This window comes from Eutrema salsugineum, unplaced genomic scaffold, assembly GCF_000478725.1.
Source record: "Eutrema salsugineum unplaced genomic scaffold, Eutsalg1_0 scaffold_10, whole genome shotgun sequence".
Taxonomy (NCBI): Eukaryota; Viridiplantae; Streptophyta; class Magnoliopsida; order Brassicales; family Brassicaceae; genus Eutrema; species Eutrema salsugineum.
The window spans coordinates 9,931,803-9,946,148 of NW_006256908.1; the positions used below are offsets into that span (position 1 = coordinate 9,931,803).

Below are 14,346 nucleotides of genomic sequence, written 5' to 3' on the forward strand. Positions count from 1 at the left end.
TACGTGGCTGAGAAAATAAACCCTAACACCAACCAGAGACAACATTCCGATGAAGTCACGATCGATAAAACTCCGGGAAGCTCATAAAGTCGCCGGAAGCGCAGCGTCGTTCTGCTCTATCCTTTGGGACCATAAGGCGGAACATTTCGTCACCTCATCTTCTTCGGATCCATCCATCACCGTCCACGATGGACTCTCGCCTTCCTCTTCACCCCCGACCATTCTCCGACATCACCATGACGGCGTCACCGCCTTGGCTCTTAGCCAAGACTCTTCTTTCCTCGCCTCTGGATCTATCGATCATTGCGTTAAGCTCTACAAATTCCCAAGTAACATTCAAATCACACATTTCTCACCTTCGTTGGGTTTTTTTTTTGGGTCAATGTTAATCTCTTGGAATGTTATGCCGATAAAGTGTATTTTCTAAGGACTTTCCTTTGATTTTGCCTCAGGCGGGGAATTTCAGACGAACATAACCAGATTCACACTTCCGATTCGCGTGCTTGCGTTTAATGGATCAGGCAGTCTATTGGCAGCTGCTGGAGACGATGAAGGGATCAAACTTATAAACACGATTGATGGCTCGATTGTTAGAGTTTTAAAAGGGCATAAAGGTCCTGTGACTGGCTTAGATTTCAACCCTAATGGTGAGCTCTTGGCTTCGCTTGACTCAAATGGGACTGTGTTATGCTGGGAGCTTCAAAACGGGATTGTTTCGTTTACTCTTAAGGGTGTTGCGCCAGACACAGGTTTCAGCACTTCCATTGTGAATATCCTTAGATGGAGTCCCGATGGTCGAATCCTCGCCGTGCCTGGTTTGAGAAACGATGTGGTGATGTATGATAGATTCACTGGGGAGAAGCTTTTTGCTCTAAGAGGTGATCATCTCGAGGATATATGTTATCTAACATGGGCTCCTAATGGGAAGTATATAGCTACATCTGGTTTGGATAAACAAGTGCTTCTCTGGGATGTTGATAAGAAACAGGACATAGATAGGCAAAAATTCGAGGAGAGAATATGTTGTATGGCATGGAAACCAAATGCTAATGCTTTATCGGTCATTGATGTCAGGGGAAAATTCGGAATTTGGGAATCTTTGGTTCCATCATCCATGGTATCTCCTACAGAGGGTATCCCAGATATACTACCAAAGAGGAGGAATGAGATTCTTATTTTTGACGAAGAAATGGTAGAAGAAGAACTTGATGATGCATCTGAAAGTTTAAATGATGCTCTGGTAGATAGTGATGATGGAGAATCTCATCAATCTAGCAGGAAAAGATTGAGGAAAAGAGCTGTTATTGATGATGATGGTGATGCAAATGAGGAAGTCTTTGATAGGAGTAGCTTACCTACCGCATCTCGCTACAAGAAAAAAACACATAAAGGAAGTGGGGTTTCAAAAAGCATTGCAGCATCAACCAAGTACAAAATGCAAAAGCCTTTCCAGCCTGGTGCAACACCACCAGAACCAGGAAAAAGAACATTCTTGTGTTACAATATGTTGGGATGCATAACTACAATTGAACACGAGGGAAACTCCCGTATTGAGGTGCTTAATGCTTACATTTTTTATGCTTTTAACTTTTTAATGTCTTCTTTGTAAAGGTTTTGCAGAAAGAAAGTTGTCATATACTTGATTCTTTTATGTAATTATGGACTTTTTATTTGTTCTTGTCGCTCTAAATGCAGACAGATTTTCATGATACTGGAAGAGGTCCACGAGTTTCATCAATGATCGACATCTATGGGTTTACTATGGCATCAATAAATGAAAATGGATGTGTTTTTGCGAATCCCTGCAAAGGAGAAAAGAACATGAGTGTTCTGATGTATCGACCATTTAGAAGCTGGGCCAGTAATAGTGAGGTTAGAGGATTATCTCTTACACAGCATTCATCTGAAGTTACGGACCAATATAGAAAATTAATGACTTGCTTACTTTTTTTTTTTATTGAAACATCAAGTGGACAATGAGGTTTGAAGGAGAAGAGGTGAAGGTTGTTGCTAACGGTTTTGGTTGGGTTGCTGTGGTTACAAGCCTCAATTTGCTTCACATATTCAGCGAGGGTGGTTTACAGGTTTCTTCTTTTGCTTTCTATTCTCTATTCTATGTCATAATTTACGTAAGCTGATAAGTCTACACAGCTGATTGATCATAGTTTACGGTAAAGTGTCGTAATGGTTTTTCTCTGCTGAAGTCGCTGTTGTGTGTCTTGTTCACTGTTTGTCTTCTTTTTGGAGTATTGTCGGATGAAAAGCTATGTTGACAGGTTTAATACAACTGTTTGTTTTGTCGTATAGTTTTTGTGAGAATCCTGAGTTCTTGAAAATTAACGTAAACAGAATGCTACTGAAAGACAGATTTTTACAGAAAAATGGATTGTTTAGTCCGTATTTTGACTTGCACAGATTTTAACTAACTTGAGCAAAACATTTGAGTAACATTTCCAGTCTGAAGGAATTAAAAATGAGGTTAAACTTTGTTCGACAGATCCAGTAGTGTCTAAAGTGTTCTAGTGTCATTTCTTGCAGAAACATATTCTTTCCGTTGATGGCCCCGTTGTCACTGCAGTAGGATGCAGGGATCAACTTGCAGTGGTAACTCATGTTTCAGACTGCCTTCCATCAAATGAACAGGTATGCATCCTTTCCCACCACGTTTCTCTTGTTTTGTTCTCGTCGTGGTTCATTATGACAAGACATCCGGTCAGGTTGTTATGTACCATGCATTCTCGCTTCATCACTATTTCAACAATATGCAGATGATGGAATTTAGAGTCTTGAACATACCCAGAATGACTCAGGAGCTGAAGGGCCGTGTTGCCATAACCCCTGGCTCACGCTTAACATGGATAGGGTTCAGTGAGGAAGGTTGTTTCAGCTCATACGATTCTGAGGTTTGCTTCCTTGCATTCTGGCTTACTCATTTGCTATTGCGTTGGTACTTGTTTAATACAATATGCATTACAACAACAAAAAGTTTCTTACAGGGTGTGTTGAGGGTTTTTACTAGTCAATATGGCGGCTCATGGATCCCAGTTTTCAGGTTTCTTGCCTTAACTATCTACAATCTCTGAAAAGTTTCCTTACTCATGTTTCCTCGAGGTATTTTTTTTTTCTTACAGAATTCATTGTCATTTTCAGTACCAGTAGAGAGAAGAAACAAGAAGAAAACTACTGGGTGGTTGGCTTGAATAAAACCAGTTTATACTGTATAGCTTGTAAACACCCTGAGCTTTTCCCACAGGTAATATATATTATAGTTATCGATACTAAGGTGTTTACTATACCTGCAAAAGGATAGGTTGCCTCACCATTCTTCTTCCTTCCATTTCAGGTGACACCAAAACCAATCCTTACCATTCTAGACTTTTCTCTCCCGCTGGCATCCTCAGATTTAGGAGCAGCATCTCTAGAAAATGAGTTCATTCTAAAGCAGCTGCGTTTATACGAGGTTTTTCACTTTCCTTGTTACGCAATTTTTATTTGCTGTAATTTCTCCCTTCTCTGTTCAAGTTTCGTAAGCTGAGTGATCTGAGCTCTTAGCTAATGGAATTTCTGTGAAACTCTCAAAGTTTGTTTTGGGTAACAACATGGGATGAATATAACAGAAGAGTTCACGGTCTTGCGAAAATTTGTTTCCCCTACTTTACGAAATCTGCTGAAACTAGTATCAAAATATCGATATATTCAATCAATTACAATATTTCTTTTCCTCCTAATCTCAGACTCAAAAAAGAGTGGACGATATGGCTTCGACCGGGGTGGACACAACAGCACTTGAAGATGAGGCTTTTGATCTGGAAGTTTCTCAAGATAAATGCATACTAAGGCTCATCAGCTCGTGTTGCAGTAGTAAGTCAATATATTTACGTGTTTTGAAATCCATGTTAAGTTACTGTCCACATTTTTACAAGAAGATTCTTTACTTCTTTCAGGTGACAAGTTTGTTAGGGCCAGTGAACTTATGAAGCTTTTATCTCTAGAAAAATCAATGAGAGCAGCAATAACACTGGTTACCAAACTCAAGCTTCCATTTTTGGCAGAAAAATTCTGTAGCATACTGGAGGTACTCCTCTGCAAGAACTTTCATCATTCTTAAAGTTTGCACAAAAGAGAAGAAAGATTATATACAGATTCTTTTTTTTTTCTTGATGCTAACTCGTTCTTCGCTAACAGGAAAGGTTGCTTGAAGAAGCCAACGAGGGGACTACAAATCCTCCGCAGGATCCAAGCAGAGAAGTGGTTAAATCCAAGGTCCAGAATCCTCCAGCTCCGATCCAGACAAGTGAAAACACAGAGGCAGTTGTGAAATCATCTGCTACTAAGCTGTCTGCTACTACACTTGTGAGGAAAACAAAAGTTTCAGAAGGTCTTAAGCTGGGAAAAGAACAAACAAAGGGAGACGAAACTGATGATGCGAAGAAAAAAGAGATAAAGAAACTTAATTTGATAAAGAGTCCGGTGAACAATGTTAAGAATGAAGACAAGGGACTTAGAAAAGAAGCGAATCAAGAAGACATACGACGTTCTTCAAACCCGTTTCTGAAATCAACTGTTTAATGATCTTACTTTGTGGTTACATTTAACAAGGGTATGATGAATGCATCTGTTTCATTTATTTAAGATGATGATCCTACAGTGAACTATTATTACACAAGTTGTCATACATGATTAGTTTTATGTCGGAGATAAAAAGATTAGTTTTATTACAATACACAAGCTGTTAAAAGAATCATCAACCTTCAACATCATCAAAGACAGTGAAAGAATCATCATCATCTTCATGTTCATCTTCATGTTCGTCTTCAACCCATCTCTTACATTTTCATATTTACAATGCATGTTTGATGGATTTCAAAACAATATGATAGCAAATGGGCAAAGGGATGACTGATTGTTCAAAGAGGGTTCAGACTGGAGGACTTGAATTTTCTTATTTTATTTAAAATATGGATAGATTACTTTTTCTGCAACAAGATGTTGAGGTACCTTGTGGGTTTGTTTTTTTTGTAGTCAAAGATAAATGGATAAAGATGAATGTCCGTAATACTAAGTTTTGTGATCGTAAGTACATAATTTTTGGCATGCTCTTACAGACATTTGAATTTGGATAATCTTTCTAGCTCATTCATTACACCAAACACTTACACGCCCATCACGGCTATATTTAAGATTGACATTTTTCTTTTTCTGTTTATTCAATATTTAGTATAACTTAGACAAAAAACTGGAAAAAAATCTTTTGAGATTAGGTAAGTGAGATCGATGAATTCCATTTTCTGATTTCCAAAATTTAATAAAGTGGACGAATAATCAAAAAAATTATGTTCAAAATTAGTACAATTTTTTTTTCTTTTTAGTTTCTTAAACTCAGGATCGGCTTTGAATATAAAGCATTTTTAATGCGGCTCTTTAGCTGATTCAACCTCCACGTATTTGACTCTGTTGGATTTCAGGTCGGCCAACATTTCATTATGGAAGCGTCCTCAACAAGCCACTCCTATGTCGAGGCTGATGATTCTCCAAGAAGCTGATCCTTTATGTAAGCTGCTGATACGTTGTGCCAATCTTTCTGAAACTCAAGGAGAGTTTGACGAAACCCCCATCTCCCGAAACGAGCAGTACTTTCGCAGAGCGCTTAGTTCTGATGATTCAAAACACGAGCTCATTAACCACTCATTTACCGAGAATCGGAGCTTATCCCAATGAGGAAAAGAACATAAGTGAAAAGAAAGATTGATGTTTTATGTCAAAGTTGTTAACTTTGTATTCCTTTCAACTCAGCTGTAGAATGAATGAAACAATGCTTTTTAATACAAGAGTACAATAGCAAAACACTATTTCTCGATCCTTCTGCCACAGTGTGAGTAATTTTCTTCACAAGCGTATAGCTGAAGTAGACAGCAGATTCGTCATTCTGTTTTTTTGTCTTGTTGCTTTACCCGCTTCAGCTCTGCAACTCGGCAATTGTGTACTCTGTCTTCCGTACTTCCATCAAGTTCTGCAGACATTAAATTATTTGGGCCTCTGTTTTGTTGTGAGCCCATTACGACTTCTCTTATGTCTGGGCCATTGTCTTCTGCCGAGCCTTTAACTGCTATACATTTTCCAAGTGACTGTAGTCAAAAATATTAAACATAAGCAAACAAATAAAGATTTCTCTCGCCCAATGTTTTGATTATGCTGTGATGGTATTTTACTATTTTACACTTTCGATGATTAACTCTTGTCAACAAAGAACATAAAGACAAATAGAAAAACTCTAAACGAATTTAATTGTTCAGAAGTTTTAGATAAACCAAATTATTCCGTCTATATTTATGTATTTAATGATTTTTATTTTTAACTTTGGAATGTAAACACTATATATAATAAACACTTGTTATTATCATTTTTAATCCGGTTTGTTGCATAAACTCAAGTGAATATATTGCGAAGCTAGCAAAGAAATCGTGTAACCATATCGTCTTGACAAGCAGCCGCCCAAACTCTGCGATAATTTTCGTCGGTAGAAAATTTGGACTTTCTCCTAAGCCCTAAATATCCCAAGTTCCACTATCGGAATCTGTACGTTAATTTTCCAATTTCCTTTCGCTGACGATCGGTGTCGCGTTTTTCGAAACGATGCTTTGAATAATTTATTCTGTCACTCACTGCAGAGTAAAATGGCGGATACGCCTTCGAGCCCGGCCGGAGATGGCGGAGAAAGCGGCGGCTCCGTTAGGGAGCAGGACCGATACCTTCCTATTGCTAATATCAGCAGGATCATGAAGAAGGCGTTGCCTCCCAACGGAAAGATCGGAAAAGATGCTAAAGACACCGTCCAAGAATGCGTCTCTGAGTTCATCAGCTTCATCACCAGCGAGTATGCTTCATAAATTAATAGTATTTTTTTTTTCTTTTTCTGTATTTCCGATTCTCGATGATTTTACTGTTTATTCGTTGTTTGGTGAAAATTTGGTGATTGTGTTGGAGAAATTCGAGAAACCGTTTCTTCTTAAGCAGCTAGCGATTGATTTTAGCTTAGAAAGTCTTACCAAGTTTAGAGCTAAGATAATGATTTCAACCATTGTAGCTATGGTTTACCTGAAGCTTGTTGCTTTCCTATGGACCATTTTGCAGATGCCTCAACTGTATGATTTTATCTCAACTCTATCAAACAAAATTGTTGGATTTTATTCGTCCTTTTAGCCATCTTAGGTATATATGGAGTAGAAGCGCTTCTTGATCCCTTTCGAAGATTCTATTATCTTTCGGATCTGTTTGTTTTTTATCCTTTCGTTCGTTCAAGGCATAAAGTATGTTTTTTTTTTCCTTACAACATGAGATGCGCATCGTTTGTCATGGAGAGATAACTTATCTATGATATATGAAATATATGTATTTTTCGTTGATACGCTTGGCCGTAGCTGCTTCTACCATCTGAAGTTTTAGTTGCAGAAACTGCGCTTGGGGCTCTTATACTGGTCTTATGTTTAATACTGGATTATAATGGTCAATTGATTGTCATCTGATTATCTCTAATGGTGGATTTGAATTCCTTTTTCTGCTATCAGGGCCAGTGATAAGTGCCAGAAAGAGAAAAGGAAAACTGTGAATGGTGAGGATTTGTTGTGGGCGATGGCAACATTAGGATTTGAGGATTACCTGGAACCCTTAAAGATATATCTAGCGAGGTACAGGGAGGTGAGTTTCTCTCACTCCCTAAGCATGTGTTCTTGATCTTAACCCGTTTATTTTCAGGCTGTTGTTTTCCAACACATCCGTTGTTGTGGGTAAACGTCAAAACTCACCATGATAGAAATTTTGACAACAACTCGTATATGTTCTGTGTTGACAACATTTGCCGATACATATACTTTTTACAGCAAGGGTAATGAATCTAGATAAACTCCTAGGATGCATTTCTGGTTGTCGAAACTTTTGAAGAACTGTAGATTTACTCTTTTCGCTTTTAAGCTATTTTGCTGCGCGAGACTGATTCGGTCTTTTCATTCCCTGTGTATGGTTGCTGAAACAATCCTGGTGATGCAGTTGGAGGTAAATAAATCCCATATGCCATTTCTACTTTTTATACCTTTGCAAGGGAAATTCCATTTTAGAGTTACCCATTGGTGTCTTACATTTTGTTGTGAAAATATCGACAGGGGGATAATAAGGGCTCAGGCAAGAGTGGAGATGGATCTAATAGAGATGCAGCTGGGGGTGCGTCTGGTGAAGATATGCCGGTATGATTTTGAAAAGTATATATTAGCCCTTTATGTATGTTTCTTTTTGTTGGTTCTTAGCTCAGACTTTTATCATTATGATTGCACAGGGCTGGTGAAAAAAAAGTCGCAAGTGAACTCTCTAGAGATCAAGAACAACGCCAAATGATCAAGTAATTCCTCTATCTATCACAACGGCTAGTGTATACAAACGAAGAGCATAATCTGTATGCATGTAGGTTCTATATCCAACCTTTCATATATTACAATCAAGTATAAAGTGATGATAGTAGGACACTGGGACATGGCTTTTGTGATTGTGAGGAAAGTAAAAATCAGATAGAATAATGTTGATCTCTAATTGTTATATTCGTTGTATGAAGTAGTTGTGGCTGAAACTCTCTCATCTCGGTTTGTCTAATGTTGAATTCTGTAATTTGGTGCAGGGGAAATTAGAGATCAGTGTGTTGTTTATAGTTGAGCTGATCGGCGACATTTTTCTTTTTTTCTTCTTATAGAGATTCTATTTCGGGTTTATTGTCAATTTCGGTTGTGTTAATTTGAACTTTTGGTTATCTATCATTCTATCTATTTGTGGACTAGTTGGTTGTAGTTTAAGAATTAAAGTTAGATTTGAAAGAAGGAAAGTTTGTCCACGTATATGATATTTGAATCTAATATTTCATCTCTTCTCTTTCCCTCGTGACCGTCTGTTGCACTTTATTACATTTGGATTTTCTTTTACAAATGTTGTGAAGATTCATAATCTATAAGAAGCTTTAAAAATTTGGTCTATGGAGATTTACATTTAAGGCAGTCGATTGTTTTAAAATATAAACACCAAAGAAGAATATAACTGCAATCAATCAATTTTGGCTTTGAATTGAAATGTTACCGAAAGTAAATAAATGCTTTAATCATGAAAATCCATTTTCAAATTTATCTCTCGCTCGCTCTCTCTTTAAATTCCCTTGAAATATATTTTCCCATTTCCAAATTCATTTCTACAAAATCAAGAATCGAAAAGGAGAATATGGATTCGCAAGATTCATCATCGAGTACAATCATCGTCTTCCCTCTCTGCTTCTCTCATATCTAAAATCTCTTTTGCCTATTCAGTAATTGATTATATGTTTTGGAACACTCTCTCACTTTGCATGAGCAGCAAGACAAAAGATTGATCTGGCTCAGCCGTTAAGAGATAAAGAGAGTAAATGGAATCATCGCAAAAGTTTGGCCTGGGACACTGCTTTTTTCACCAACCCTGGTTTCTTCACAAACTTCCTATAATGAATTTTGTGAATTGCTCAAGAAATATAATTATAGTAACTATGATTACAATGATTTTTCCTTCTTTTTTTTTTTCTTGTTACAGGAGTGTTAGATCATGAAGAATTGTTCGGGAGCTTGAAAATTGGCGAGAATGAGTTTGTTGTCGAAGTAAATCATAAGCAGTCGATCAAGACACTTCCATGTGTTTATTCGGAAATCGCTGCTCGTCCAAGTTTCGCTTGGGACAATGCTTTTTTTACCGATCCAGGTCTCACCCTTTTTACTTCAACTCTATGGTTTTAACATTTTCACATTTTCAAAACATCATTCCGATATTTTTTTAATCATTCAACTTAATGATTCCTCATATTTTCTAACATTTTTCATATTTTGAAAATGTGATTCCGCTATCCATTAATGATTACAAAACAAAGAAAAAATGTTGTTAATCTACTTGCAAATATTTTGTAAAACCTCGATTGTATATTCAGCTAAAATGATTCTTGCTATTCGATCATTCAACTATTCCATTACTCTTTAGTTTTTGCATATGATCCGCTTTGATTCTGTATCTTGGAAATTGACATTGAGAAATTACTGGGAAGGTGTTCTTGATGCGGAGGAGTTGTCTCTAGTGAACAATGGTTTCACCAACTACACACAGCTTCATAAGTCTGATGATTCAATGCCGACGACAACTCAAGGCAGCAGATTTTCTGTGGCGAGCATTGAGTTTGATCTGTTTCACGACCTGAGAGCCTCTCTATGTAATTCACCGAATGTGAAACACACTGAAACTCAAAAGATCAAGCGCAAGTTACCAGATGGTAAAAAGGTAAAAAAAATGGAACTTGAGAGTCGACGACTTCTTTTTCTTTTCTCTAAATCAATCAAATTTGCTTTCATCTAAACAAATTCTGATTTTGTTTCTGAAGAGGACTAAAGTGTGTATACAGAAACATCAACCTTTGATCAGTCTCATTCCTCAACCAAAAGTGTCGTCTTCTACTTCATCTTCTTCTATCTCCAAAGTTTTGACTCCTAGACAAGCTAAACCCGAGAAGAAATGTGTTAAGAGTGAACTCGGTGAGAACATGATTCATTTTTTTTTTTTTTGTGGTCTTTCAATATCCTTAAGAATTCCACAACTTTATATATGGTTTTGAAGAGAGGAATAAGGGAATAATACGCAAGAATCATGGGTTTGAAGAACATTCTGGATCCAAATCTATCTTAAGGTCATCGTATTCAGGTTATGCAATGAAGGATTTGACATCATCCTCCTCTGGTCTGAGATTACCACTGCCAAAGATGAGATTTTTCGACTCGGTATGCTTCCAAAGGAATATATTTTATAAAACTTACCGAAGCATCTTGTGATGATGATAAGAAAAGTTAACTTTTGTTACAACAGGAGAACAACGGAGAGAAAGAAAACAGAGAACCAAATGCACCTGAAGCAACTGATGTAAACAGAAGAAGAAGACACAAGTCGAAACTTGAGAATTCTGCTCCACCAAAAAACCACAGCGTTTTGGGGCAACGCAAAACACGAAAGTAAAACGAGCAATGATATATATTGATGTTGGGTGCGTGCTTTACAAGGAATCGTTTGCATGTTGAGTCGGTGTTTCTTGCTGAACAAGTCAGCTGTCATTTCTTTTTAATAAGAAAATAGACGGACATAAAAAAAAAAAAAACTGGACAATACCATGATGAATGATATACGGATTTTCTTTTTCTGATTGATTTTGTCTAGATCGAACTACTTAAAAAAAAAAAAAAAAAATCTGCAACTGCATGTGGGGATAGATGATTATTCAAGATGTTATGGAAAAGCTTCAATGTTAAAATCAAAATAAATAGGGCTTCATTTTTTTTTTTGAAAAAGGTTTCTGGCCGTGTACTCCTGTAGTAAACAAAATTTAAATCCTAATGTTGTGTACATATTAAACATGCAAAAATGTATAAGTAACTATATAAATAAGGCCACAAATGGTGATAAAATTGAATGAAAAATCAAATCATCGAACAATGAAGGGATTATAAAATTAAGATGGCAACAAAGTTTAACTACCGTCCGATGATTAATACACGTGAATCAAATCATCGAACTATGTAAACTGTATTACTCCTACTTATTAGCGTTCCCAAAAACATTTGCAACATATATCCCCTTACAAATACACGCATTTTAGTTGTAAACATTTCTAGGGTTTGTGTTGTACGGGCGGCCACCATGAAACCACAGCAGCAGAGGTATGAAGACAAAGACAAAGGCGTGATCACAACCGTTGGAGACAAGACAGAACCGATTCTTCATCTGGATCTGACGATCGAGATACTCATAAGATTGCCTGCGAAATCTGTTTTCAGATTCAGATGTGTATCCAAGCATTGGTGTGCCATCATACGTAGCCGTTCATTCACTGACTTGTTCATGTCTATATCTCTGCGTCGGCCACGTCTCTCTCTTGGCTACTGTATTTTTCATCATGGTAATAACAAGCCATTGTTCTATTTCTCTTCTCCTCTTCATCATCCACAAGTGCCAAAAAATCCACCATCAATGGTATCAGAAACCCTTCCTCTTACTTACATGGGCCTCTTCAATTCTGTCCGAGGCATTATCTTGATTTCTCTCGACCGTCGTCATTTTGTGATTTGTAACCCAACAACAAGACAAGTCATAAGGTTACCCGATGGATCTAATACGTCTAATATATGTTATATGTTCTTAGGATACAACCCAAGCAACGATCAGTACAAGATATTGCGCAAGATAAGAAGCCGCGAAGACCAATCAGTTCAAGAACATAGTGTGTGTACGTTGGAAACAGGTCAAGAATCTTTGTTTTCGTCGTGGAGGCACGTCGAAAGTAATATCTTGCATTGTGTTCGTGGTTGTACTGCGGTATGCATCAATGGAGTTGTGTATTATGGAGCTGGGACAAAATCATCGAAGCGCTTTGTGGTAATGAGTTTTAATGTTGGGTCTGAGCGGTTACGTCACATCCAAGGACCAAATGAAGAGGAATATTGCACTCTAATAAACTACCGAGGGAAATTAGCCTGCTTTTCTGTCAACATTTATCATAATAGTTTTAGTTTGTGTGTACTTGATGATGTTAAGGAGCAGGTTTGGTCAACCAAGACTATTGTTCCTTCTACTTCTTTTTACGATTTATACTGGAGTCTGAAGCTATATATCAGCGGTACCACTGATGCTGGAGAGATCATTTTTGTCTCGGCATTGATTGCTGATGCTGTTGAGATTTTTTATTACGATTTAAAGAAGAACGATGTGAGAAGAAGAGTACTTGGAGTTGGAGATATCAGAGATTATGATGAGTTTATGTGTTCTCCAGATCATGGTGAGTTTTTCTGTCCTGAAAGTCTTTCTCGTTATATTTATCGGCGTATCTCTATTTCATGTGACCATGTGGAAAATATTATTATTTTTTAGTTCTAAACTTCTAATTGAAAGACTATTCAATCTATATATCAGGAATGTTTTGTACAGTTTTAGTTTAGTTTGTTTTCCCAAGTGAATGTAGTTCCTTTTCTAAGTCTTCTTATTGAATAAAAGTTATATGGTAGATGGCAATGAGGACTATTTTATTTTTAAAAATGCCAAATTCATAAGTTGCATTGAAAAAGTTAAATAACATCTAAAACATTATCTCCTGTTACTTCACTTTTAGTAATGCGAGGCCAAGCTCTAAGGTAAATGTTTTAGTTGTACATTTGAACCTCCTAATCTATTGCTTTTTTCCCCTCTTTTGAGCACATGGTCGGTATTTTTGTCTTTCTAAAGTAACAAAAAGTAGAGCATGCAAATTGGCTATTCTATATATTTTAAAAAAATTTAAAGCTGATAAATCAGTAATATTTTGCCAATGAAAAGTGATCTAAAAAAACATGCAAGAATAGTATTATTTAGCGAGAACAGGTAGTGTGTTTATTACAAGAGTAGTGATGAAAAACAGCAAAGGCTAAAATCAGATGAAAACTGTACAAGAAAGATGATTTGGTCATTCATTATCCGACAAGGACGTAGATAGCGTAGATGATCCCAGGGATGTATCCTAGCACAGTCAACAACAAACATATCCAGAACTCTACCTGCATTCATTAAAGTATTTCATGAATAATTAGAAGACAAGCAAAGTAAGTATACTGATGATGTAATTAAACTAATGCTTACCCCACAACCATATCGGAGAAAAACACCAACGGGAGGCAGAAGAATCGCCAGAATCACTTCGAGGAAAGTCTCTGAACCCATTTTTTTTACTTTTGGAATTTTGGAGAAGATGGAGAAAGAGAGAGAGGTTGATTAAGAAGAACTGAAAGTTGTGAGTGGGTTAAAGAAGTAAAACAAGAGGTGGGTATTTGACACGTGTAGTTCTTGCAGTGTGTTTCGTTACACGTGTGGATGTTTTGGAGATGCATTCATAACAATGTGGCCTATATCTGTTGGGGACCTTTTCCAGTAGAAAGACAGAACACGTCAAATATCCTTTCTTCTTAACTGTTTTCACTAACTTCACGGGATCTTGAAGATATTTTATTTCCTTTCCGTTTCTTTTTTGGCCTATAAGATTGCAATTGCTAATGCTTGACTCGAGTCTTTTAATTATTATCCGGTATGGTTTGTCAAATGGAATCTTTTGGGGGGGAAATTCTAATTTCCATAACCAAAAAAAAAAACTGAAACATAGAATATTGATAGAACAGAGAGAACATTTTACAATTCAAGATTCTCTACAATATAATTTTACATTCACCTACTAAGAATATAACACTGAGAATGAACATGAACTAGCATTTTGGTATACCTTTCACAATGAAACAT

At 36.9% G+C, this 14,346-nt stretch overlaps 4 protein-coding genes across 5 annotated transcripts; 3 read left to right on the forward strand and 1 right to left on the reverse strand.

Annotated features, from left to right (window-relative positions):
• Positions 1-37: 37 nt before the first annotated feature.
• Positions 38-4,644, forward strand: LOC18026685 (WD repeat and HMG-box DNA-binding protein 1). The gene is made up of 12 exons (XM_006411049.2): positions 38-329; positions 453-1,555; positions 1,696-1,872; positions 1,971-2,084; positions 2,539-2,643; positions 2,769-2,903; positions 2,997-3,052; positions 3,151-3,253; positions 3,344-3,460; positions 3,735-3,861; positions 3,945-4,075; positions 4,186-4,644. The coding sequence occupies exons 1-12, from the start codon at positions 50-52 to the stop codon at positions 4,567-4,569; spliced, it is 2,832 nt and encodes a 943-aa protein (XP_006411112.1). The 5' UTR covers positions 38-49; the 3' UTR covers positions 4,570-4,644.
• Positions 4,645-6,405: 1,761 nt separating this feature from the next.
• LOC18026686 (nuclear transcription factor Y subunit B-1) lies at positions 6,406-8,917 on the forward strand. Of its 2 annotated transcripts, none has more exons than XM_024147904.1 (7): positions 6,406-6,576; positions 6,669-6,874; positions 7,566-7,695; positions 8,044-8,049; positions 8,157-8,237; positions 8,327-8,451; positions 8,663-8,917. In XM_024147904.1, exons 2-6 carry the CDS (start codon positions 6,675-6,677, stop codon positions 8,333-8,335), a joined length of 426 nt encoding a protein of 141 aa, XP_024003672.1. In that variant the 5' UTR covers positions 6,406-6,576; positions 6,669-6,674; the 3' UTR covers positions 8,336-8,451; positions 8,663-8,917. The 2 variants fall into 2 exon arrangements, with proteins under 2 accessions (XP_024003672.1, XP_006411113.1); XM_006411050.2 differs by having other exon boundaries at positions 8,327-8,389.
• A 332-nt stretch (positions 8,918-9,249) lies between these two features.
• LOC18026687 lies at positions 9,250-11,049 on the forward strand. Its single transcript, XM_024148475.1, has 7 exons — positions 9,250-9,274; positions 9,382-9,483; positions 9,592-9,756; positions 10,094-10,323; positions 10,424-10,574; positions 10,657-10,817; positions 10,903-11,049. Exons 1-7 carry the CDS (start codon positions 9,250-9,252, stop codon positions 11,047-11,049), a joined length of 981 nt encoding a protein of 326 aa, XP_024004243.1.
• A 2,351-nt stretch (positions 11,050-13,400) lies between these two features.
• Positions 13,401-13,823, reverse strand: LOC112081468 (salt stress-induced hydrophobic peptide ESI3). The gene is made up of 2 exons (XM_024148176.1): positions 13,696-13,823; positions 13,401-13,613 (listed from the first exon to the last, which is right to left on the reverse strand). The coding sequence occupies exons 1-2, from the start codon at positions 13,774-13,776 to the stop codon at positions 13,530-13,532; spliced, it is 165 nt and encodes a 54-aa protein (XP_024003944.1). The 5' UTR covers positions 13,777-13,823; the 3' UTR covers positions 13,401-13,529.
• Positions 13,824-14,346: the final 523 nt, after the last annotated feature.